Source organism: Microtus ochrogaster, unplaced genomic scaffold, assembly GCF_000317375.1.
Source record: "Microtus ochrogaster isolate Prairie Vole_2 unplaced genomic scaffold, MicOch1.0 UNK78, whole genome shotgun sequence".
In the NCBI taxonomy this organism is placed as follows: domain Eukaryota; kingdom Metazoa; phylum Chordata; class Mammalia; order Rodentia; family Cricetidae; genus Microtus; species Microtus ochrogaster.
The window spans coordinates 1,002,176-1,027,499 of record NW_004949176.1 but is presented as its reverse complement, the minus strand read 5'-3'; the positions used below and the strand labels follow the sequence as shown (position 1 = coordinate 1,027,499).

Genomic DNA, 25,324 nt, shown 5'->3' with positions numbered 1-25,324 from the left:
GGAATTCTGCTGGCCCTTTGACACTGGAATTATTTTTGTTTTTTCCTCATCCCAATAGGACATTTTAACTGTAGAGTCTTGGATTGAGACTGAAGTACTTTTTATCATCTATTTCCCATTGTTTTCTGATGAGAAGTCCAGCCTTCCCTCAGCCCTGTCATTTCCCCCGAAGGCCTGTGTGGGTTTTAGCAGTGTGCTGAGATCTTCAGGTGTTTGTTCCCCTTGAGAACCTGAGCTATTTGTGTCTGTAAATGGATTTGGGTCTGTAAATGGATTTTCAGCCAATTTGAAAAAGCTGTGGCCACCACTTTTGTAGATTTTGTCTTTCTGTTTCGTTATCCACCCTCTTCCCTTTTCATCCCCCTGAAGTCCATCTTCACACATCAGAACAGGCAGCGTCGCTACAAAAGCAGGGTCTTCTCGTTCTTCCATGTTGTTCCTCAAAGAGGAACCTCTCGACACCCACCTACAACTTCAAATCCGTTGTCTTTTCATTCTGCTATGTTCAACCTGCTGGGTCCATTGATGAGATTTTCCCCTCTGATGTTATAGCCTTGGGTGGGAAAGGCCCACAGCTTCCCATGTTTCCTGTCGAGACTGTGTTAGATACTTGTCACCTTTTCTCTGCATACTTGAAACATCCCTATTAGTTGCTTTGAAACTACAATCTACTGGCACCGTTGTTCGGGTTACACTGGCATCCCGTTCTCCTAGCGATAAGTAGCATTTTTCTCCCCTCTCCCTCTTCACCGCCCTCCTGTTTTTGTCTGTCTGTCTTTCTGGTATCATTAGTGCTTATCACAGTAGTATCTAGAATACTGTATGGAGACCAGCCTGACCTACAAGAGCTAGTTCCAGGACAGGCTCCAAAGCTACAGAGAAACCCTGTCTTGAAAACCAAAACCAAACCAAACAAACAAAACAACAACAACAACAACAAAAACCCTACCAAGTTTGATGGATGGGGCAGGAGGCACTGCTCCTGAGCAGGTGTGAGTAGCTCATCTGTCCCCTGGTCAGTCACTGGAGAGTGCTCTGGTTTTCTGAGGACTGAAGGGGCAACTGTTATCTAAGTTTAAAGAGTTTGTCTTTTGATTTTGTTTTGGTTTTTGAAACAGTGTTTCGTATAGCCCAGGCTAGCTTCAAATTCCTTATGCAGCCCAGGCTGAACATGAGTTCCTGATCCTCCTGTTCCATCTCACATGTGGCATGACAGCAGTATCTCCCACACCCAAGTCTCCCTCTTCACCCCGATTTATTTAGGTGTATGTGTGTGTGTGCACACACGCACATGCACGCGCACATGCATGAGAAGCATGTCTGAGTACCAATGTGCATTTGTATGTGCAGAAGTAGAAGCATGTGTGTATTACAGAATTGCATGCGTGCAGAAGCACACGTGTGTGTGCACTCCTGCCTGTGTGTGTGTGTGTGTGTGTGTGACACTAGCAAATGCATCCACATGGAGATCAGATGGCACTCTCAAGTGTCATCATTCAGCTCACCATAAATCTTGATTTTGAGACCAGGTCTTACTCTTGAGACCTGGGCACAACAATTTGGCTTCAGCTAGGTTGGCTGGCCAGTCAACTCCTGGGATCCACTTGTGTTTGCCTCCCTAGCACTGGGATTACAAACTTAAGCCTTTTTTTTAAAAAAAATGAACTTTACCAACTGAGCCAACACACCAGCTCTTCTCCTATGCCCTTTGCCTGGCTGCGGAGCTGCCCTTACAGCAGAAAGTATCTCTGAGAATATGAGCTAATTGCTTTTGGCAGGTATGCGGTGACAAGGTTTATCCTTGGAACCTGGGCACTTGAAGTGCTTGCATTCTCCCGACAGGTGGCAGCATAGTTTCAGAGTGGAGGGCCAAGGTGTAGCACTCTTGTGGGGAAATCGGCAATGCTGTCGGTAGCAGAGGCCAAAGTTGCCCTCCATCCCTGTGACACAACATGAATGTAACATCCGTGGTCACACTCCAGCCCCTTGACCAGCTCTTAGCCATCAACAATCACTTTAGAACAACGCCATGTCGTGAAGCTTCCGCTTCAAGCTGGAAAGCTATTAGTGCCCTTATCATTGGGAGCACCATGTGGGGGAGAAGCCGTGGACAGATACTGCCTGCCTTCCCTCCTCTTGGAGACTCGCTCCGTCCCTCCCGTCCCTGCTCTGCACGGTGTTTCTTTGGTCTCCTCTCTCTCTTCCGGGTGGGTGTATCAACCAGCGGATGGTAGTATGGTAACTCCATCCAGTCTGCTCCAGGCCTCCACCAAGCAATGACTGGCCTCGTGTGAGTCAAACAAGAAAGGAGGAGGATGACTGGAGGTCTAGAAGCCGCTGTCTTCCAAGAACACGAATGTTTGTGTGGGGGCCACTCTGTGTGCAGCCCTGGAGTTGTGTCTGAGGCTGGCAGGGCAGGTTGGAGAGGGGGAGGGACCTCGGGTGGGAAGGACTTGAGGTGCCCATGAGTAGTGTCAGATTCTGTTACTGAGAATTCTCTCTTTAGGGTGTAAGTCACTAGAATCTGGGCTCCTTTGGGAGAGAATTAAATTGTGATGCAGATGGCAGTTATCTAGATAAAACATAATCAGTTCAGAGGCTCAGCCATATCCTGATGCTACCAAAAGCCCCCCCATGATGAATATATCATTAATCTCTTACCTACTTTTAAGCTTTGAAAAATAAACTTAGAAGAAAAAAGTCACTGTGACAATATCAGTGAGAGTTGATGTTCTCAAAAGTCTGCTCCGCCAGTTCTGGGAGCCCTGTCGCCTTGTCTTCTGTGTGCTTTGACATCTTGGAGTTCAGAAATTGTGGAGACTATTCTTTGACAGCGGAGCGCTCTCCCCACACCTGGAAGTCAGCAGGTGTAACTGCTGTCAGGGGAGTAGACACCCAGACCCTCTTGCCTCTGAGGCAGCTAACAAGTCTCAGGTTCCCTGCAGGGTCAGGGCGATCTGGGGCTGTACCTGCCGTGACCGCGCCGCTAGCTAGTCAACTCTGCCTTCACATTCTCTTCCCGCAAGGCATTGCTGCCTCCTACCTTTTCCGAGGAACCAGACACCACACACACACACACACACACACACACACACACACACACACACACACACTTCGCTCTCTGATTTATGAAAGCATTAAGACTCAAAATAGAGTCATTTTTCTGATATATCAAGCAGCTTTGATCAAATGATTAGAAAACATTAAGAACATTAAGTCGCTTTACCTATCATAAAAGAATTCTGCCCACTATAAACCCAAAACTTTTCTTTAGAAAAAAAAATATTTTATGATCCCAACATTTGGAGGGGTTGAGTCAGGAAGATTGCCATAAGTTTGAGACCTGCATGGGCTTCATGCTGAGTACCAACCAGGCTAACAGCCTGGGTAAGGCCCTGCCTCCAGAAAGAAAAACAAAACTGTTTAAAGTACAAATGCCTTAAATGGAGTTCCGTGGAATGTTGGAGAAAGAACACCAATGTGCCTGGAGTCCGTTGAAAAGTAGCGCGGGGTGCAGAGGCACAGGGAGACAATGAAGCCCTAGGCGGCATGGGGGCCACTGGGACCTCTGAGTTGAGAGAGTGGTGTGTTGTGGCTTTTTTCTATATGTAGCACAGTGTACCTGTGGAGGGTCAGAGACAACTTTCAAGAGTCATTTCTCTCCTTCTACCATGTGTGGGTTCCGGGAGTCAGATTCAGGTCATCAGGTCCCACGGCAACTATTTGCAGCCACTGAGGCTTCTCACGGGCCCCGAGGTTGGGTTTTCAAAGGATTAAACAGGTTACTTGTTACAAATAGGTGTTGGCAAGGAGGACGTACAGAAGCAGAGAAATTGCTTAGACGCTCCAGCTACCCAACTGGGAGTTCTTGGGTGGCCGCAAAGCAAGAGTTCACGGTGGAGCAGCTAGAGAAAGCGTGACTCCAGGAGCTGTGGAGGGCCCTTCAAACGTTTGCCTAAGTAAGCAGCCAGAGTCAGTGCTTGAATCCGAAGCAGAACAGCAAGGCTGAGACAGCCAGGAGGGGACTTCGTGGGCAGTTTCTTAAGCAGGAGGAGGGACCACGTGCTGCCAGGCCGGTATCTCCAGGAACTCATGTGGCTTTGGCTACGTGACTGAGGGAAAGTACTGAGAGATTCGGGACGAGTGGAGGCCTGGCTTTGGGTGCAGAGGCGGGAAGAACACAGTGGTTCTGGGTGCCTGACTAACAGGTGGTGGGTTACACGTGCGGCTGTTTAGAGAGAGCAGGATTCAGGATCGTGGCCGTGGGAATAACGGGGGGTGAAAGGCCCAAGTGCTCAGACTGACATTTGAGGTTCTGGGGAGTTTCCTAACGAGAGCCCTCCCCACCGAAGCCGCCTCAGCAAGGAGCATAGCTTAGGGATGAGCACGGCATAGTGACCCACAGGCAAGGGACACTGAGAACAAGAAGCTGAAAGGCTTGTGGGGCCAACATGAACGGGGGGGGGGGGGTAACTGCACGCAGCTCAGGTGCGATGGGAGAGGCAGGCAACTCTCAAACCCTTCCAAACCTGCTGGGCACTCAGAGGGGGGCTGCAAAGGAAAGGGGATCGCTGAGCTAGAACTGGGGATGGTCTCATTTCAGCGGCGGTGGGTAGGAAGAAAATGCCATCTTCCTCACAGCCATATAAAAGCTGCACGCTCACCTTTTCTGCCGGGATTAAGGGTTTTCAGAGAATCACAACAGACAGTTGTACTGACTGGGTAGTATTTAATATGACCAGGTCTTAAATAAGAAGCCATGAACACAAACATTCAAATCCAAATACATAATAAATAATCATTAAGTTATAAAGTACATCAATCATATTAAAACTAAATTCTCAGGTGTAACTGTAAATAAAACAGAGCAATAATGTAGATTAATAATGCTATGAATTTATTCACGAGTACGAAGGAGACATCTTCAGCTAAAATACTAACAGTCATAACTAATTTTCTCTGAACCCTCATGACCTACCGCAACCTTTCCTTCCTTCCTTCCTTCCTTCCTTCCTTCCTTCCTTCCTTCCTTCCTTCCTTCCTTATTGAGGAACTGAATATTATACTTGAGCTGAAATTTAACTCAGAAGTGGGGTCAGATGTTTCTGTAAGAGTACCCAGGACATTAATACTCAGACCTACAAAGATCAGAAAACAAAAAACACAGAATAGACTTAGGAAAGCCCAGTAGCCCTGTTCTACAGATAAGGAAATGAAAACCAAAAGAACGTAAGCAAGTGGCCACATTTCATGGGCAACGGCATGTCAGATCTACGCTCTGTCACCCGCAGGTGGACGAGGATGTCCACAGGCTTTCCTTACAACCCTCTCAAGGACTGGCTGAGTCTCAGACACAGAGAGGTGGAGGTATTGCCGCCTAGGACTTGCTTTGTCGAGTTTATACGGTCTGACTTTCCCTTGGCTGGTGGTGGACCTTCTGCTGGAGCTTTCAAACTATTCACGCTCTCAGCAGGGCACCAGTGAATTACTCTTACCTCCAGAGTTAGAAATGGTCAATGATCTAAGAGGCTAGAGCAGATTTTTTTTAAACAATAAACACACCAAAATAAATATGTTCTCTTAAATATAAAACCACAGTGTCAAGAAGTCGACAGTTACAAAACCAGAAACAACAACAACAACAAAATAAAACATGTAGACACCCTCTCTCTCCGCCATTTCTTCCTGAAGGTTTGCATGTCTGCTTCAGCGTCCAAGCCTCGAGCTCAGCAGCCTGTGCTAGCACCATTTGACACTCGGGGAGGGGGGGGGCTCTCTGTATAGAACGGCATCACGAGTTGCAGGTTTGCACAATTTCTTTACAATAACACATTTTAAACTTTTAAGAGAGTACATTGTTTCTGATTGTGACACTTTGTTGGGAATTAAATAATCAGCTGTAGATTAGAGCTGTACACTGGGTCTGTGTTTGTTTCTAAAGCACTTCTAAGTACAGACATTTCTTCCTTGGCGCAAAGCCCCCGCCCCCACCCTCCCCACCCCATTCCCCACCTCCCTCCCCAGTACATGCTCGTGGGCCCTCAGGTCCATTTTAACAATAAGAAATTCTCAAAGAGGTTGTACTATTCCAGCGCAAATAGCGTTCTAGACTTTAACCTCACATTGAAACAGACTGCCAGAATTTACATCAAATGGCAGAACCCTTTGCTTATTTTTACCATCTGGGGTTAAAAGATTGAAAAGTTAAGTAAAAGTCTGTTTAAAACTGGGACAGAACCTCTGGTCTCTCTTAGTTTAGCTCCTGATTTTTACTTTAAACAAATGGTCAAATTGAACTTATCAAAAGGGTTCACGCAACGTGTCTTCAATGCGCCACGTGTTTGAAATGTCTTTATCTCAGAAGGCTCGCTCTACAAAGAGGAAAGGAAAGAGCAGAGGTGGGAACGGAGTCTGAAGGCTGGAGTTAGCAGATTGATCACAAGACACCCACACCATTTGAGAAGAGAGCTACAAAACTTGGAAACTCGATTGTCTCCAGAAGATTCTGCTGATGTTCGCCCCACCATAGGTTTTAGTTACCGTCCTCACAAGTTTAAAGTATTAGCTTATAAAAGGACTTGACACTGGGGGAAGGCAAGTTAAGCCTGCTTCTTCATATGCTGTCGCCACTTTAGAAAGACAAGGAAGACCGGGAGTGAAGTCCATAAATGGGTTAAATTCTAACATATTTAAATATTTTGATAGCCCTAATAAAGAAGAAAACTCTTCCCCTAGAGCATCAAGAGACTAGACATCTGCATGCTGGATGTTTGATTCGAATGAGCAAGCCCTCCAGACATGCTTTTAAATACAAGGTTTTCCTTAAAGAATAAAGACTTCAATTTCCGATTTCATCCTCCGCGTCTGTATTTTCAGCTTACACCATTCAGTTAGGATCACAAGAGATCTTATTCTTGCTGACCGACAAATTCCCTAGCTGTATTTTTAGTTAAAATCTTTAGTTTTTTCCCTTCCAATCAAAGCATATCGCCGCTGGGAAAGATGAGAGGCCACGGAAATCCACGACACAGGAAGCTGAGCTCTCCAAGGAGAGATTTCCCACGTTGACAGCACGGAACCTGTCAGTGAATGCAGTATCTGTGTAGTAATTTGGCAAAGGATCTTAGCCTACAGCTTTTATGAGTCATTCCTATTGTAATATATTGTACTTCTCCAGTCACAATCCAGGAAGCGAGGTGCACTCCTGTGTTCGTGAGCGTCTATAGTGTCCGGTGTCTCCTCGGGTCCTTGGGAATCTTTAGGTCCTGTGCATTCTAGGAAAGCTGCTGATGTATCATCTGTGGAAACAATGGTCCATGAGTCACGGGGCACAAGAGGCAACATGGAGACGACAATGAAGAGGAGAAATAAACAGAGCGAAGGCGCATACCTTTTGAAGGAGCCATTTTAGTCTTTCTAGGAATTCCTTGGGTGTTTTTTTCTCGTAAGAATCACAGGAAGGACATTTCTGGAAATCAAAATAAATAAACAAGCCGATAAAAGGTTACAGTCTTTAAAAGTTTTCCTGTCTCATAAAATACTTAGGCAAAACATATTTCTTCTATTGAAAACATAAGTCATGTGCAGTAACAAACATTAGAAAAAATTTGCAAAATTGTTCTAGAATTCATTTGTGATGCCATCGTCAGAAACAACTGTTTTGTTTTGGTGTTTAAAATATGATATCCTTTTTGCTCCTTTTGTTCTGTTTCCTTTGCATTCTTGCTACCCGGGTTGATTCATGCTCTTGGTTGTTATTTTGATTTCCTCATTTATTTATTTAGTCAATCACAAGCGTTTCCTAAGAACTAGATACACTTTCAGTACAGGATATGAGGCAGCTGCTTTGTTCTCTGACACAGAATGGTGCTTGCACTATTTTCGGATACAGAAGTGGTGTCTAGCTTTCCCCTCCTAAGCCCAGTTCTACAAAGATTATCTCCGCAGATATTTCACATTGCATCTTTGTTTGACCTGACAAATCCCTCGAAGTGTATCAAGGAGAGCAAACCCGTATGAATGTTGTTAGCTGTCCTCCTTGTCGTCCCCCCCCCCTTTCTCCTTCACCTTCACGCTTACTCCTGTTCTGACACCAAAACGCCCGGCCATTTCTGACGCTCGCTCACGTGCTCACGTGCTGTTACAGTGAGAACATCCGGTGGAAACACAGCAGCTGTGTTCTTCTTGACACAGCTGTTGGTGAAACCTGGAGAAAGTCGGCCTTTTCAGAAGACCTCACTTTCCTTGCCCATGAATGAAGGCGTGAAGGCGCTTAACCCAGAAGAGTTGGGCTCCAGGTCTAAGTCCCTGGCCCTGAGTTTTATAACTGGGCTTAGTTCCTTTCTTTCTTCTGTCCCTTTCTCCCTCCTCATCTTCATGTCTCCTTCCTTCCTTCCTTCCTTCCTTCCTTCCTTCCTTCCTTCCTTCCTTCCTTCCTTCCACCTTCTTGAACACTCATAACCCAGGCTGTCCTGGAACTCTTAATTCTCCTGCCTCAGTCTCTAGGTACTGGTCTCATAGGCATGCACTACCATCTCACGCAGTTCCTTTCTTTGTGAAGAAAGTTTCAGAGGTACATTTTCACATAATAACCCAGTGGAGCAATCAAAAGAAACCAGACTTCTTTTCATAATGTAGTTACTACTTAATTTGAGTCTGTGTGGAATTTCTTGATGGACAGATGACTGGTAAACACAGCAAAGCAACTTCTTTTATGCTATCTCTGCTGCTTTTGACTAATATCTGAGTTACTCAGTTCCTGAGTCTCTGAATTGCAGGTGAGTTGGTCAAAGAAAAGATAGTCAAGAAGATTTCAGAGTCCCAAAGAAGGAACCTGGAAAATCTCCAGCCTCACAAAAGGTGTTCCCCTTAAATCCAATGCTAACTCTGCTTTTGCCTGGGACAGTAATATTCTAATCCTGGCATCTCGGGAAAGTTGGGATGTAGTCCCTGATGATGATGGCACAAGCAATGCCAGCACAGGAAGGAAAGGAGAATATTAACATCTCTGCCTAACGGTTTCTTTCCTCTGAAAGCTTCCCTTAGCTGCCAGGTAGTGGTAGCCAGGTCTGGTTGGGCTTCCAGACAGAGTGTGAAGCCTTGCTGGTGACAGCGCATCACGAAATGTGCCTTCTGTGATGTGGAGGACCTCTTCAAGAAGGCCTGAAGGGCTCTAGCTGTGTGTATGTGGGAAGCCTAGGACGCTAGAGTTGGTAAGTTAAAACAAGATAGGCAACACAGCAAACAAGAGAGATGGCAAAGGACCGTCTTACAGCTGTGCCCTTCTGCTTTCTCCCCTTCGTGGGGGGCAGCCTCCTCCTCAGCTGAGTGACCAAGTCACTGATGAGCGTTTTGTTTCCTGGGCTTGCTGGCTTGAGTTTGGCCTTCTGAAAACAGGCAAAAGCTGACCGCTCACAGTGCTCCTGAAGGAGAGATAATTAGCATATGTTAATACTGCAAGAGATGATTAGTTATGTTAATGTCCTGAAAGAGATAATCAGCATGTGTTAATAACCTGAGAGAGATGATTAATCAGCGTATGTTAATGGATGCTGTTCCAAAGGTTAAAAATGACCATCCAGACCGCGGTTTCTGCGTGTCCTATCTTGGACATTTGTTTTAGAGGCTGCATTAGGTCTGGTTCTAGCTCCTCTTAAACCCTGCTGAAGACAGAAGTTCCACTCACACAGCTCCGGTGTCTGGAAGAAAAAGGAGCCTCTTCCTGCTGCACAGACACGAGCAGGGGCCTCACCCTTCACAATTTCCTGTGCCCGGTGCTGTGCTGATGCCACTCTGAGGTTAAAGTGGTGGGCATAAGCTTTATGGGACTGGATGTGTGTGTGTGTGTGTGTGTGTGTGTGTGTCTGTGTGTCAGTGTGTGTGTCTGTGTGTCTGTGTGTGGTGTGTGGTGAGAACCCAGGACCACCACACATTTACTAGGCAAGCAGTCTACCACTGAGCTAACAGACCAGTCTTTCTATCTCTGACAGAATTTAGTTTAAGAGCCCAGTTGCTGAATTCTGAGGCTGTAATTGTGACCAGTGGCAACTCTGGAAACGTGACCCAACAGTCTGGCTAAGAATCTGCCAGTTTTGTCCACTATGCACACAGGAGTCTCCATGGGTGATATGCCTGGAGCAGGTTTCTAGTCTGTGCAGCACCTGCTGCAGGCCTGGTCATCAGCAAGTTGCTCAGTTACTATTTGTGGAACTGACCAGTGAAGTGAATGAGTTAAGAGCACTGCAGTACCTCAGAGAGTCATTGCACCTGCTCGGGCTATCAAACATCTTGTGAAGCCCCAGGCACTTCGTGTCTGGGTAGGACAGGGTTCCCCATGCATCAAGAGTCCAAATACAGAAGGCAAGACTTGCTTAGCTAGTGGAAGGAAGGAGGACCCCTTTGGCAGAGCAGCACCACAGAGAACGGAGAAGAAGAAAGATTTAGGAGCAAAGCCTTCTCTTTGGTTTGGCCAAATCACTACTGGGCGGTGAAGAAGCCCACGTCTTAGCAGTGGATTCCCCTGGAAGGGGACACCAGGGAAGAGTTTTATGGCTGAGTTACAGCCTCGGCTCTGGAAGGGCAACACCTGAAACTGGCCTAAGAGCTCCTTCCGGGTTGCTTTCGCCGGCATTGCTGCTTCCCTCAGCAAATGTCTCTGTGGTGTTACTCTCCCCCTGAAGTTGGCACATCTCTTTACCACTGTGCACGGAAGCCACTAACTTCCAACCAAAGGCCTCCCTCCTTCCCTGCTACGGAGAGAGCCTGTGTCTTCTCAGGGACAATCAGCTGAAAGAGCAGCCTGCTTTGCATTTTTCCAAACCCTGCACTCGCCCCGCTGTGAATGTTGACTAATAACACAAGCCCATCCGCCTTGCTTTGCATAGGTAGCCGCAAGCCCAGCAGGCCTTATCTAGTTCCTTCTATCAGGGTAGCTTGCCTGTCACCAGGGCAAGGTGCTGGCCTTCCCGTGTTTGCCAAAATGCTTATTTAATAGAAACTATTTATAAACGTTAATTATAGCACTTTTTTTTTCCTTGAAAACCACATGTTCATGTTTGTTGAAGTTTTTTTCTTTTCTCTTCTTTTTGACCACAACCGGCTTAACTTACTGGAAAAAAATAATATTCATATTTAAAGAGGTAAATTTTCCAGCTGAAACTGAAAACGCTAACTGCTTCACCCGTGATGATCTGAGAAACCATCATTTCTCACAGAGGTTCGTTTTGCTGAGTTGACATTTTCATTTGTACACTGAAAGAAAATTAGGTTCCAGAGAAGCTTGGGGAGGGGTCCTAAGAGCAAACTCCCTGAGACTATCCTGCCAGGAGTGACCAGGCCCAGCCAGCAAAGCTTCACAGGCAGACTAGAAAAGAGATGTGACACCAGGTTGTGAATACACCGCTGTCCCCACCCTTCTCCAGCCACCACGGAGAGACACTGGCCTGCTTTGCTTCTTGTCCTACAGGAAATGTGTGACCAGGTACAAGAATCAGCTGAAGCAAAGGCAGAAAGGCCGTGAGGAAGTAGGCCCAGCCTACTGCCTGAGGAATGTGGAGTTGCATGGAGATCTGGAGGGAATCCACTCTCATGGCTCCCAGGAGGCTCAGAGTCAGAGGACAAGGCCAAGTGCTCCTGGAGGCTGTCCTCGCTGGGCCTCACTAGAGAATATGGGGAATTTTCTAAACCTGCACAGTTTCTGCATGGAAGGTACAGAAAGAAGCTGCAGAAAGGAGTTACAGAACCAGCCCCTCTTTAGCCAGAGATTTTAATAAAAGCCACACTGGCTTGCTAAGCTCTGCAACTGGATATCTGAAGAAAAAAAAAAAAGATTAATTTCTTAAAGCCTATTTCTGACCTGGTTAGAGTCTTATCTTTTGGAAGGAAAGCTATGGCCCTTGAGCACAGAGTCTCTCACCAGCTGTTAGGAGACTTGCCTTCACTCTCACAGACTGGCTCTGCTCACAGATGGGGGTTCCTAATGGCAGCATTGCTGACTACTCGGCTGTCAGATTCATTCTACACATTCTAGAACTTTCCCTAGCATTCCCGACCTCTAACGACCAGACGCCGGTAGCGCTCTCAGCTCTCATCTGCATTCCCAACTGTGCCAAGCAAAGTTTCCCTACATACTGTCAAGTGCCTGCTTAGGGAGGGGCAGCAACCTCCTGGAGAAACGAGAAAAGGAAGAGCAAAAGAGGGGGTGCCCATTACAGATCTCTGTAGCTTGGTAGAGTTTGCTCCAGCCCCTGCTTTGGATGCTGGCTCTGAAAACTTAATATACAACTTCCGTGGCCCTCACTGCCTTCCTCTCTGCCTTGAGTCTGTCTGCCAGCATAGTTTGGAGATGGTAGTTAGAGATCTACTTAGCGCCGCCGGATCAGATCATCAGAAAGATGCAATCTTCTCAGGGAGAAGTCGGGTGGTCAAGATGCATGTATGTATACAATCACAGATATTCGGCCAATGTGTGTGAGCAATGAGCATTAGCTATGTGATGGTGATAAACATTAAAAGTGGCCACTGGGAAATTCAGACTTAAAAAGACACCTTCACTAAAAAAGCGGATGCACGAAGTAGCCATTGGGTCAAGCCAGCTGAAAACAAGGGCTTTTCCTAATTTTTACTTTGCAAAGGGTAGATGGCAGGCAGGAAACCCCGGAAAGACCACTACCAGCAGCCGTCAGCACGGTGCATGAGAGGCTGAGAAACAGACATGTTAAGAAATATTTTTTGCTTATTGGAAATGTCCTTTCAATAAGTTGCATGTGCTACTTTCATTTTAGTGGTGGCTGGTTAGGAAGGCCCTAGTAAACCCAAGAAGTGGTAGCTGGTCGCGTTCAGAGCCAGAGCGAACTGTAGAGCAAGCAGAGGCCGTGACTCATCCACTTTCTAAACTTTTACCCTGCCATTTACCATAACTCCTCTGTGAATGCACCGATGTGGTGCTCCAATTACTGGCAACCCTTTCCTGGGTTTCCTAATTTATGTCATTGAAGTCTAGCAGAGAGAGCATCTCCCCAGTTTCATTCACAACATTAGGTACCAAGCAGAAGAGCAGACCTAAGACGTTCTTGGGGAAAAGATTGGCAGAAGCCCCTCTGCGCCATATGCCAAGCCTCTCCTCCGAGGGACTGGGACCCGAGTTGGATTGAGCTGTTGAAAGTGACCCCTTTGAAAGACCTCGCCAAAGGCTAAAGATGAGAAGACTCACTGAGGCCAAGGTACATGGGAACTACACTCAGGGACTTTGGATTTCCGCACTCAGTCTCTGTGCCTTCCTTACAATCTAAATCTTTCTTTCTTTTTAAAGATCTGTTATTCAGATGCAAATGTTGCCTCTTATCTTAAACAAGATTACAAAAAGGGTCACAGAAGTTCATGCCTAAAGCTCTGAAAATATGATTATCTGTTTCTTGTTTAGAAACTGAGCCCAGCACAGATTTTTTTTTTAATCCTTGTGGGTTTGTCTTAATAACTTTGCTTAGGAGCATTCTTAGAGGCTTTAGAGGACAAACATGTATTTATAAGGATACAATATAGTATGTCATTGCATGGTTTGCTGGTAAATCTTTGGATACATAGCCAAAATGCAAATGAATATTTTACCAATTATTAATCCCCAAAGTCTTTGAAAAGAAGCATCCACCTAAATCATCATTCTAGAGCTGCGTTAGACTTTAAAGTTTGCATAAAATACCTTTGCAGAATTTAATTCAGCTGATCTTACCTTTACATCTTGTGGAGCTGGCAGAAGGTCAGGATCCTAGCCGAAAAAGAATGAGTTCTGAGTTAGTGATATATAAGTCAAAAGGCTGCTTTTGCATTAGTTGAGAAATATTATTTAAATTGCATTGTGGCAAGCATGGTCTTACCAAGTCATTCACATAAATTTTCAGCTGTTCAGCAATGTCTATCAGGTGACGAAGTCTAATCAGGAGGCGATCTGGCCCTTGGACGCTTGTTTTGTGAGCCACTGTCCCCAAGCAGATGACTATCAGACAGAGAAGGGTCTTCTCCATGCCACCAGATGAGCAGGGCCTGGATCTGGTTTTCACTTCAGCCTGACTGTGGACAGGTTGTTTCTGCAGCTACCTATTTATTCATCCTTCAAGGAGAGGCAGAGCCCTCCCATTGCAGCCTGGAAATCTTCGTACAGTGGACGAGTGTGAGTAAGTCGTTTTTCTTTTCCATTGGCTAGGTATACGTGTGCGTGTGGGGGCAGGGATGGACAGACTCCACAGAATGTGCCCCATCTGCATCTTAGACAGGAAAAAGAGAGACATGGGTGAATTCCAGTTTTCAGTACTCACCAAGAAGTGTGTGTGTGTGTGTGTGTGTGTGTGTGTGTGTGTGTGTCACATAGGAGACACAACCAGATTTCAAAGAAGTAAACACAAACACTTTGATCCCTGGCATCTTACCTGGTTTGTCTGACAGTCAGAAAGAGACTTGCACAATGAGTAAAGAGCCAGCATGTCCTTTTCTGCAGGAACTTTTCATGGGGTAATGACTGTGCCTCTTGACTGAACAACCACCCTGTATCCCATTGCAAAAAATGGATGAGGTTAACTTTTAGGGAAAATTAAGTGATAAGGTAGTTTCCTAACTAGCAAGAAGACTTAAGATCCTTATCAGGTTTCAGGTGTTAAAACAGGATTTGCTTCCAGTTTTCACCAATGTATCTTTAACTAGCACTATGGTGTTCCCTGACACTTGATGTAATAATCTGGCTTATAAGTATAATAAACTGGATGAACTTGTAGACAGTGTACTCTCCATCAAGATCTTACTCTGTCTTCATTAAAGTAAGGATCCACAAATTCTGCAGTGTCTACTGTTTGTATTTAATACATCAGTTTAACAAATGGAAAAGGCAAATGCTCTTTTCTGTCCAAGTTCAAACAGTATCTTCAAACACGAAGAGCAGAAGCATTTCTGCAGGACATTGTCTCCACTGTTTTAGGCAACAGGCTTAGAGCTGCACTTGTGACCAGGCAGAGGCTGATAAAGTCTCAGAGGCCAGAAGTGGTTTTTAGCACCTGCCTCTTCTGAATTTCTTGTCCTGTGGCCCTTCAGCCATTGGGAAAACTTGGGTATAATACTCTAGCTCAATGGATGTTTAAGCCGTAGTCAGGTGTGTCTTACAAACAATCCTCTTGACTACAGACTCTTATTCCAGAATGTTATTCTGCCAATCTAGAGTTTGTAGCTGACTTACTCTGAAGCTTGGACTGTGAATTCTTCTCATGGAATATCTATTCAAGCTTTGATCTTATGCATGAGTTGTACCTTCTTACAGTATGATGAAGGAGCGCTTCCTGTAATCATTAAATTCCATAAGGGAAGTTGCCGTATAAGCTTATTAACCAATAAGGGCTAAATTCCATTGCTTTGCCCACATGGTCTTTTCTACTACCTGTTTTCCCAATCCACCTCAATGGATGTCCCGAAATCACTATCCATGGTGATTAAGAGTTCATTTTCAAAAGCAGAGTTCCCAAGTTCAAATCTAGACCCTAACAATGAATTGCCATATTATCCAGGCAAGTTCTGGTGAAGGGAAGATAGGAGCCTTAAAGCTTACAAGCCAAAGGAAAGGGCTAGGTAAAATACACGATGAAGTCCCATGACATTGACTGATCCTGGATGCGGGTAGAAAGAACATACAGGCCCACAAAAAGAAGGACTGGATCAATGGTAAATTACACGCATGGCATGTTTTCAGAGGTGGTTTGAACACCTGAAGTCCTGCTGCCCACAGGAAAGCACTGTTCTTGGTCTCGATGCAAATCCTCCATCATATCCAAAGACCCTAGCCCTTGTTACAAGCCGCCTGCCAATAGCAAGTCTCAAGTGCCCCGCCCTACATCCCAACCTAGGAGCTTCCCGTGGGAATCCCTAGAGAAAGTTCTACAGCACTGAGCAGGTTAGCATCATGGGACTCACAAGAAGGAAGGCAAAGGGTCATGGTCAAAGCAGATGTGATGACCCAAACAGGATGGTGTGGCACACACAGAGTCATGGGAGGAGACTCCTGTCCTCAGAAGCCGGGAGACTGAGGTGTGACTGACTCTAGAGCCGTGGCTCTCAACCTGTGAATAGCAAGGGGTCGCCTAAGACCATCGGAAAACACTAGTATTTACATTACAATCCATGACAGTAACAAAGTTACAGTCATGAAGTATCAACAAAATTAATTTTCTGGTAGAGGCCACCACAACACGAGGAACTGTATTACAGGGTCACAGAGTTAGGAAGGCTGAGAACCACTGGAACAGAACACTCCGAAGGAACACAGCCTTACTGTGTGCTGATCAACCCATTTTGCACTCCTGACCTTTGGAAATGCAAGATACTTGCTTTGGTTTGATTTTGGTTGTTGTTGTTTTGTTTTTGTTTGGCTAGCAATATGGTATTACTTTATTTTCTCCTCTTATTGAAAATGGATTTTTCCTCACATAATATATCCTGATTATGGTTTCCCCTCCCTCGGCTCCTCCCAGTTCCTCCCCACCTCCTCTGCCATCTAGATCTACCCCATCTCTGTCTCTTATTAGAAAACAAACAAACATCTAAGGGATAATGATAACTTAAAATATATTAAGACAAAGCAAAAACTAACACATTGGAAAAGGACAAAATAAGCAAAAAGAAGGGAAAGGTTCTAAGAAAGGGCGTAAGAAACAGACATAAACAGAGACCCACTTGCTTGCATACTCAGGAATCCCATAAAAACACTAAATATATACTAAAACATAAACACAAACATAAAAAACACTATATATACGCAAAGGACCTGTAGGGAAAATTAGAGAGGGAAAAATGATAATATAATAATAAAAATTTTAGAAAGGTAAAGTTTAAAAAAGAGAAGAAAAGCCCTGACGTGACCTTCTGAGACAAGGAACCTCCAATGATGTTGGGTTCACTTCCTGCTGGCCGTCCACTGCTGCCCATGCAGTCTGCCCTTAAGAGTATCTGTTTCCCCAGCGAGACTCCCTCGGAGGAAACTAAATTTTCTTTTGGAAGTAGTTATCAACTGGAGATTGTTTCTGGGCTAGGGATCAGGGCATGTGTCTATTTCTCCTTTCAGCTCTAGGTCCCCATCTTTTGCAGGACCGTGCAGGCCCTGTGCGTGCTGCCACAGCCTCTAAATTCATGTGTGTGTCAGGCCTGTTAACTTAGTGAGCCGTGTTTCCTCGCTGTCCTCCATCCCTCTAGCTTTTCCATTCTTCCCACCTCCTCTTCCGCAAGGTTCCCTGAGGCTAAGGAGAGGATCTGATGGAGACATCCCACCTAGAGCTTTGTTCCGAGGTCCCCCACTCTCTGCATACTGTCTGGCTGTGAAGATCTGCATTTGTTCTGTTGTAGGGAGAAGTTTCTCTAAGGATGGCAGAGCAAGGCACTGCTCTATGAGTATGGTTGAATGTCATTGGGAGTCATTTTATTATTAGGAGCTCTTTGTTGCTTGTTTGTTTCCAAACAGTAGCATTTGGTTTTACCTCAGGTCCCTGGGCTATCTAGGCGCTTATTCTTGGTTACCCAACCAGTATATCAGGAATGGGTTCCATCTTGTGGATTGGGCCTTAAGTCAAATCAGATTTTGGTTGGTTACTCCCATAAGATTTGTGCCAAAATTGTCCTAGTATATCTTGTAGGCAGGACGCCATTGTAGATCAAAGTATCTGTGGCTGGGTTGGTTCTCCTTTGGTAGCACGAAGAGTGCCTTCCTATACCACGAACACTAACACATAGGGGTGAAGTTTCTTTGTAGGCACCAGCTCAACTTCTCCATGTTCATGTCTTCAACCATGGAGCCTTACACTCAGTTTGTGAAGCGCAAAGTATAGTCTTAGCAGCAGCCTGGGTTGTATAGTGGTGTATTATTTGTATTTTAATAAATACATCTTGCCTGAAGACCAGAGGCAAAGCTAAAGCCACTAGAGGTCAGGTAATTGTGGCACACACCTTTAATCCCAGAATTTGGGAGACAGAACCAGATGGATCCCTAGGAGTTCAAGGCCACCTTGGGCTATACCAGCTCAGTGAAGAAACAAATCCAGGTAGTGGTGGCCTACACTTTTAATCCCAGTTCTAGGGAGTCACACGCCTTTAATCCCAGCACTAGAGGGAGTGTATACAATGGGAGGAGAGAGAGGCTTAGTCCGCCCAGTCTGCCGTCACCCAGCCTTGGTAGAGGTAAGACTTCTCTAGTGGCTTGACTGCTTTGCTTTTTTTGGTTTTTCAGGTTGAACCCCAGTTTCTGTCTCTGGGTTTTTATTATTCGTGCTACTGGGTTGTTTGGCAGTTCCCATGGGAGCCTTTTGGCCAACAATTCAAATAGGTGTAACTCAATCCCCATAATGGTAGCTTTATTTGAAGTTATGAGCTATCCAGCTGGGATTCTATCTACCCCATTACTTGGTGATTTCATTTAGATCTCCTTCATATATGTACATATTTTAGGAAGCATCTACTGTATTCGGTTTCCATAATACCCCTCGAATGGCCCTTAACTTCAGTTGTCTTTTTCCATATACTGTCTCTCTCTCCCATCTCTCCTCTCCCTCCCTGCTTGATCCTCCCATTCCAACCACCCTCCATCCATTCATAACCATCTATTCTATTTATCTTCCTTAGGAAATCTGTATGACCTCCACTAATCCCTTACTTTATACCTAACCTCTGTGAATCTATGGATTGTAATTTAGTAATCATTGACTTAATGGTTAAATCCATATATAAATGAATATTTACCATATTTGTCTTTCTGGGCCTGGGTTACCTCATTCAGGATCATTTTTTTCTAGTTCCATCCATTTACTTGCAATTTTCATGGTTTTGTTCCTTTTAAAGGGTGAGTAATATTCCATTGTGTAAACATGCCACATTTTCTTTATCTATTAAATCTGCTGAGGGATATCTAGGTTGTTTCCAGTTTCTGGCTATTCTGAAAAGAGCAGTAAAGAATACGGTTGAACAAGTGTCTCTGTGGTAGCATCAAGCATCCTTTGGGTATATGGCCAAGAGTGATATAGCTGACCCTTGAGGTAGGTCAATTCCCATCTTCCTGAGGAACTGCCACACTGATTTCCATAGTGGCTGTACAAGTTTGCACTCCTACCAACAATGGATGAATGTTCCTCTTCCTCCACATCCTCATCAGTATAAGCTGTCTCTTGTTTTATTGATCTTTGCCATTCTGATGAGTGTAACGTGAAATCTCAGAGCGGTCTCATTTGCATTTCTCTGATGACAAAGGATGCCAAACGTTTCTTTAAGTGTTTCTTGGTCATTTGAGTTTCCTCAAAAGACAATTCTGTTTGTGTCTGTGGCCCATTTGTTGTTGTTGTTTTGTTTTGTTTTTAAAGACAGGCTTTCTCTGTGTAACAGTCTTGGTTGTCCTGAAATTCTCTTTGTAGACCAGGCTGGGCTTGAACTCCCTGAGGTCTGCCTGACTCTGCTTCCCAACTGCTGGGATTAAAGGCGTGTACCACTGTTGCCCAGCTACTGTGTCCCATTCTTAACCGGGTTATTTTTCTTGATATCTAGTTTCTTGAGTTCTTTATATATTTTGGATATTAGTCCTCTATCAGATGCGGGGTTGGTGAAAATCTTTTCCCATTCCATAGGCTGCTGCTTTGTCTGATTAATGGCATCTTTTGCCTATAGAAGCTTTCTTTTCAGTCTCACAAGGTCTCGTTTGTTAATTGTTGATCTTAGTACCTATGCTATCTGGTTCTGTTCAGGAAGTTTTCTCATGTCTTAAGTGACTTCAAGATTATTCCCCTTTACTCTCCTATCAGGTCCAGTATATCTGCTTTTATGCTGAGGTCTTAGGTCCATTTGGAGTTGAGTTTTGCACAGAGTGATAAGTATGGAGCTATTTGGATTCTTCTATATGCAACCAACCAGTTCAATCAGCACTACTTGTTGAAGTTTTTTTTTCAGTATGTATTTCCTGCTTCTTTATCAAAAATTGGTCTCCATAGGTATGTGGACTTATGTCTGTTTCATTAATCAACTCAATTTCATCTATCAACATGTCTGTTTTCATGCCAATACCATACAGTCTTTATTACTACCATTCTAGAACAACTTGAAATGGGGATAGCGCTGCCTCCATCAGTTCTTTTATTATCCAGTGTTGTTTTAGCAATCCTGTGTTTTTCATGTTTCCATATGAAGCTGAAGATTATTCTTTCAAGATCTATGAAGAATTGTGGTGGAATCTTGATAGAGATCACACTGAATCTCTAGATTGTTTTCAGTAGGATGACTATTTCTACTATGTTATATCTACTGACCTGTGAGCTTGGGAGATCTTCTTACCCTCTGATAGCTTCTTCAATATTTTCTTCAAGTTTCTTAAAGTCTTTATCATATAAGTCTTTCATTTGTTTGGTTAGAGTTACCTCAAAATGTTTTATAGTAGTTTAGGTTATTGGGAAAGTTGATTTCTTTCTCAGTCCATTTGTCATTCATATATTGGAGGTCCCCTGATTTCTGTGAGTAAATTTTTGTATCATCTACCTGACTGAAAGTGTTTATCAGATTTAGGAGTTCCCCAAAGTAAATTTTATGGTCCCTTATGTACACTATCATATCATCTGAAACTAAGAATCCTTTGACTTCTTCCTTTCCAATTTGTATCCCCTTCCTTGATCACCCTCAATTGTCTTATGGTTCTAGCTAGAACTTCAAGTACTCTACTGAATAGATATGGAGTAGAAAACCTTATCTTGTTCCTGATTTTAGTGAAATTGCTTTGAGTTTCTTTCCATTTAAGTTGATGTTGGCTATGGACTTGCTGTAAATTGCCTTTGTTATGTTTAGGTATGTCTCTTGTTATCCCTGATCTCTCCAGGACTTTTATCATGAAAGGGATTTTGTCAAAGGTGTTTCCTGCATCTAATGAGATGATCATGTGGTTTCTGTCTTTCAGTGTGTTTGTATGGTAGATTTCATTTATTGACTTATGAGTGCTACACCATCCCAGCATCTCTAGGATGAAACCCATTCGATGATGGCAAATGATCTTTTCGATATGTTCTTAAATTCAGTTTGCAGGTATTTGGTTGAGAACTTTTGCATCTTATTGCTCATAAGGGGAAATGGTCTGTAATTCTTTTTTTGTTTTTTCTTCATGTGTGGTTTGTATATCAGGGTAACTGTGGCCTCATAAATGAACTGAGCAATCTTCCTTCTGTTTGTATTTTGTGGGATGACTTGAAGGGCATGCACATCAACTCTTCCTTGAGTGTCTGATGGAATTCTATCCAAAAATCATCTGGTCCTGGGCTTTTAATGATGGCTTCTATTTCACCAGGTATTGTGGGTCTTTTTAAATGGCTCTTCAGATCATGGTGTACCTTTGGTAAGTGGTATGTATGGAAAAAGTTATCCATTCCTTTTAGATTTTCCAGTTGGTGGAGTACAGGTTTTGAAAATATGCCCTTATAATTCTCTGGATTTTCTCAGGGTCTGTTGTTATGTCCCTCTTTGCTTTCTAATTTTGTCAGTTTGGATATTCCCTCTCTGCCTTTTCGTTAATTTGCATAAGGGTAATCAGTCTTATTTGTTTGCTTATTAATAGTCAGGTAAGATTAAGGAGTTATTTCAGTTTTCTTGTATCTATTGACACTTGCTTTGTGTCTGAGTATGTGGTCAATTTTGGCCATAGTTCCATGTGGTGCAGAGAAGAAGGTATAATCTTTTGTTTGCAAGAAACGTTCTATAAATATCTGTTAGGTTCATTTGGTTCATAATGTCAATGAAGTTCGACATTTCTCAGTTTAGTTTTTTTGGTCTGGATGACCTGTCTATTGGTGAGAGTGGGGTATGGAAGTCTCCCACTATCAGTGTGAGGGTCAGTATGTGACTTAAGCTGTTGTAGTGTTTCTTTTATAAACTCAGGCACCCTTGTGTTTGGGGCATTGATGTTAAGAATTGCAATGCCACTTTAGTAGGTTTTGCTTTGATGAGTATGAAGTGTCCTTTACATCTCTTTTGACTGGTTTTGGTTTAAAATCTATTTTCTTTGGATATGAAAATGGCTACACACTAGCTTGCTTCTTAGGTCTATTTGCATGGAATATATTTTTTATCCTTTTCCTTGATCTTAAGGTATGTTTCTTGGATGCAACAGAAGGACGGATCTTGTCTTCATTCATTCTGTTCATCTGTGCCTTTTTACTGGGTCATTGAGTACGTAACAGTTTGCTGTGGAAGCAAAAGGAAAATAAAATGCTAGGCACAGATTTTGTTTAATTTTAGACAAGGGTCTCATATATCTCAGACTGGCCACGGACTTGTTCTATAACCCCCAAATAGGCCTGAACTTCTGATCCTCCTGATTCCACCTCCCAAGCAGCAGGATTAACAGGTGTGGCTACCATACCTGGCATGTGTCATCCCGGGTGTGGGATCTGGGGTCTCCTGCACCCTGGGCAAGCACTCTGACAACAGAATTATGTCCCAGTCCTGTAGTGTTTACTCTTGGGGGAAAGGTAGAAAAGCCCTATGGGAGGGAGGAGAAACAGCACAGACCGTGGCAGTGCTGGGATTTTGGAGCATGCGGGCAGAGGAACAAGGAAGACTGGCCATGAGAGGACAGATGTGCACAGCTGCCATGCAGTGTGCGCGTCAGACATGAAAACGTGAGTCTCGTGTTCTCGGTTCTGAGAAGCCTTCCGGCACAACCCGCATTATGCTTCAGGTCACAAAGCTAGCCTTGTCTTTTATTTGAATTTACCACTATGTTGAGTAGTAAGGCCAGATTTACCTAGTTATGTCAGCAAAGAAGATAATTATCTACTTAAAATGTAGTCCGTTGCTTCTTGTCACCTCTCAGTGGCTTTGACTCACGGACCCGCAGTCATTTGTGTAACGTGGAAGCCACTGTAACACCTGCTTTCAAAATGAGCATTTTTCTCAGTGGGATGAGAGGGAAAATACTTGGAATACAGCATGAATTTTGTGTTACCTTGTGTGTGCTTTTTGTCTGTAAGAAGCAGAGGGTGACTGTAGTCAGCACCACTAGCAGAAAGCAGCACAAAAAAACAGCACCAAGTACACTCGCCTTGGGCTTCAGCCCTGATGTGATGAGCCACGCCCATCGACTTTGATGCCAACGGCTTCCATTTCCCAGACTTCCACACAACCATAGTGAACCACAATGGCACCTTTTCCGAGGCCTGCACCTGGGGACATCAAAGTCGGTCTCCTTTAGATAAAGCACATTATACTTGTAGCATATACTGTTTTATAATTGTTTAATGCACTTAAATCCTTTATGTTATATTACAACCTTTTATATCGAGCGCCCATCTCTCTTTCAGTCTCAGTTTTTAGTGTTGCTCCTTAACCCTATTTTTCTCCTAAGCCTGTGGTTTTTATGGTTTTCTTTTTGCATGGCACAGTGACTTTTGTACACACATGTCATATTGTAGTAGAATTGACTGTATTTTTTTTGTAGCATCACACCTAAGTATTATCAGTAACCGTTTAAATCCAGGTCACAGGCAAGGATTTTATTTGTTTTATCCTTTTTTTTTTTTCAATTCTAGAGATTGAATCCCGGGTCTTGTTCATGAATACTCTACTGTTCGTAGGACCAAATCCAGGCCCATTTACGGTAACGGTTTTTAATTGAGATATAATCTTGCTGAGTTGTCCTAGCTAGCTGAGTTCAGGCTAGCCCTGAACTGACTAGTAGCCAAACCTGGCCTTGAACTTGACACCATCTTCCCCTGTCTCCCAAGCAGCTGGAATTATAGTCCCTCTCTGGTAGTCTTGGCTGGGGTGTTCTCTGACATTTACAAGCCTCCTGGAACCCATTTGCAGAATCTGGTGTTCCTGTCGTAGGGGAGAATGGTCTTCGATTTCATCAGCTGGCTTCTCAGAGAAATCACCCTGCCACTGCTTTATCTCCCAGACTCCAGAGCCTTTTGCCAACTTCAACAGCCCAGTGATTTGGCCCAACAAAATCGATAGCCGGGCTTGGGAAGCCTGGTCTGGTGACATCATGTGCACAGCCCACAGTGTCCTTACTCCTACGACTGCTTAGAACGTCAATGTCAGGAGGGAAATTTCCTTGGATGTCACTCTAAAAGCTTGAAAGAGAGAAGAAGAAAACTTTAGTCATCTATATAAAGAGATTCATGGCCACATTTCAAGCACTTTCTGCTACAGCCCATGCTTAGAGAACAGGGTGAAAATACGGCCAAGGGAATGTGCCAGGTTAGCTCTACTCAGGGACGGCAAATGAAATGGACAGTGTGAGCTGAGCCGTTGAGGAAAGCTTTGCAGATTTATACGCTGTCAGGCTGGGGGCACCTAACTCCTGCACCCTGTCTGCGGGCTCTTCCTCTTGCCTCTAGTTACCAGACTTCATTTCTACCCTCGTTTACACGGACTCTCAGGGCGGACCTTTATGTCTTGCTTACCTGGCCCAGGAAAGAGCTTCCTGAGGGTTGAATGATCTGACCTTATGATATGTGTTGACCCTGCAGAGGAGGAATTCATGAAGATACCATACGTGTTCTAGGTGGGCCTGAGCCTTCTGTAGGCCTGTGTACACCTGGAAACATTTTCACTAGAATAATTCAAGGCAAGTTTTACACTTCCCAACAATATTCGAGAAACCCCTGAAATATCCATGCTTGACTAGACAGAGAGAGAACTCTAAACAAGCTCACCGGGATTTGCTAAGGTCCTGGCTATATGCTCTACGCATGCTCTGTCCGTCCTACAGACTTTATCCTCTTCTTTCCTTACCCCAGATCCTGCATATGTGTTCATAAGGCTTGATCACTTTTATCAGAAACATCTAAAAAGTATGTTGTACACTTGCAAGTGCCTCGAATCTAAAGAGGTCAGTTCACCCAGAACCTAGCTCTAACTTCTGGATCACTCTCTTGTGTATTCACACCAGGAAGTCCCTTTCCATTCCAGGGTTTCCTGGAATCACACAAGGCCAGTAAGGCGATCTCCCTTCACTGTTAACTCCAGGGGGGACAGAAGCCTTCTCTAACTCCACACTCTTTCACCCCTATTCTGAGGGGCCACGGCCACGCTACTTGGGTCTGGTGGTTGGTATGGCAGAAAAGCCACCCCGCCCAGCTGTTCAAGTACAGTTGTATTCATTCCTAGGGCTTAGAGCCTCTTTTCTCATGGGGACGTAGGGAGGGTGCATCAGTGATGGGCTCTCTGGGGACAGGTCTCGTATATGCCACTGCCATGTATTCTGGAAGTGTCTTCCTGCTGCTGCAGATCTGGTCCAGAGGGCTGTCCCCAGCAGCCATGTGGATCTCTCTCCTTAGAT

General features: G+C 44.4%; 1 protein-coding gene across 1 annotated transcript; it reads right to left on the bottom strand.

Annotated features, from left to right (window-relative positions):
• Nucleotides 1-5,132: 5,132 nt before the first annotated feature.
• Il21 (interleukin 21) lies at nucleotides 5,133-14,018 on the bottom strand. Its single transcript, XM_026777633.1, has 5 exons — nucleotides 13,872-14,018; nucleotides 13,727-13,762; nucleotides 9,273-9,422; nucleotides 7,391-7,468; nucleotides 5,133-5,138 (listed from the first exon to the last, which is right to left on the bottom strand). The coding sequence occupies exons 1-5, from the start codon at nucleotides 14,016-14,018 to the stop codon at nucleotides 5,133-5,135; spliced, it is 417 nt and encodes a 138-aa protein (XP_026633434.1).
• Between the last annotated feature and the right edge of the window lie 11,306 nt (nucleotides 14,019-25,324).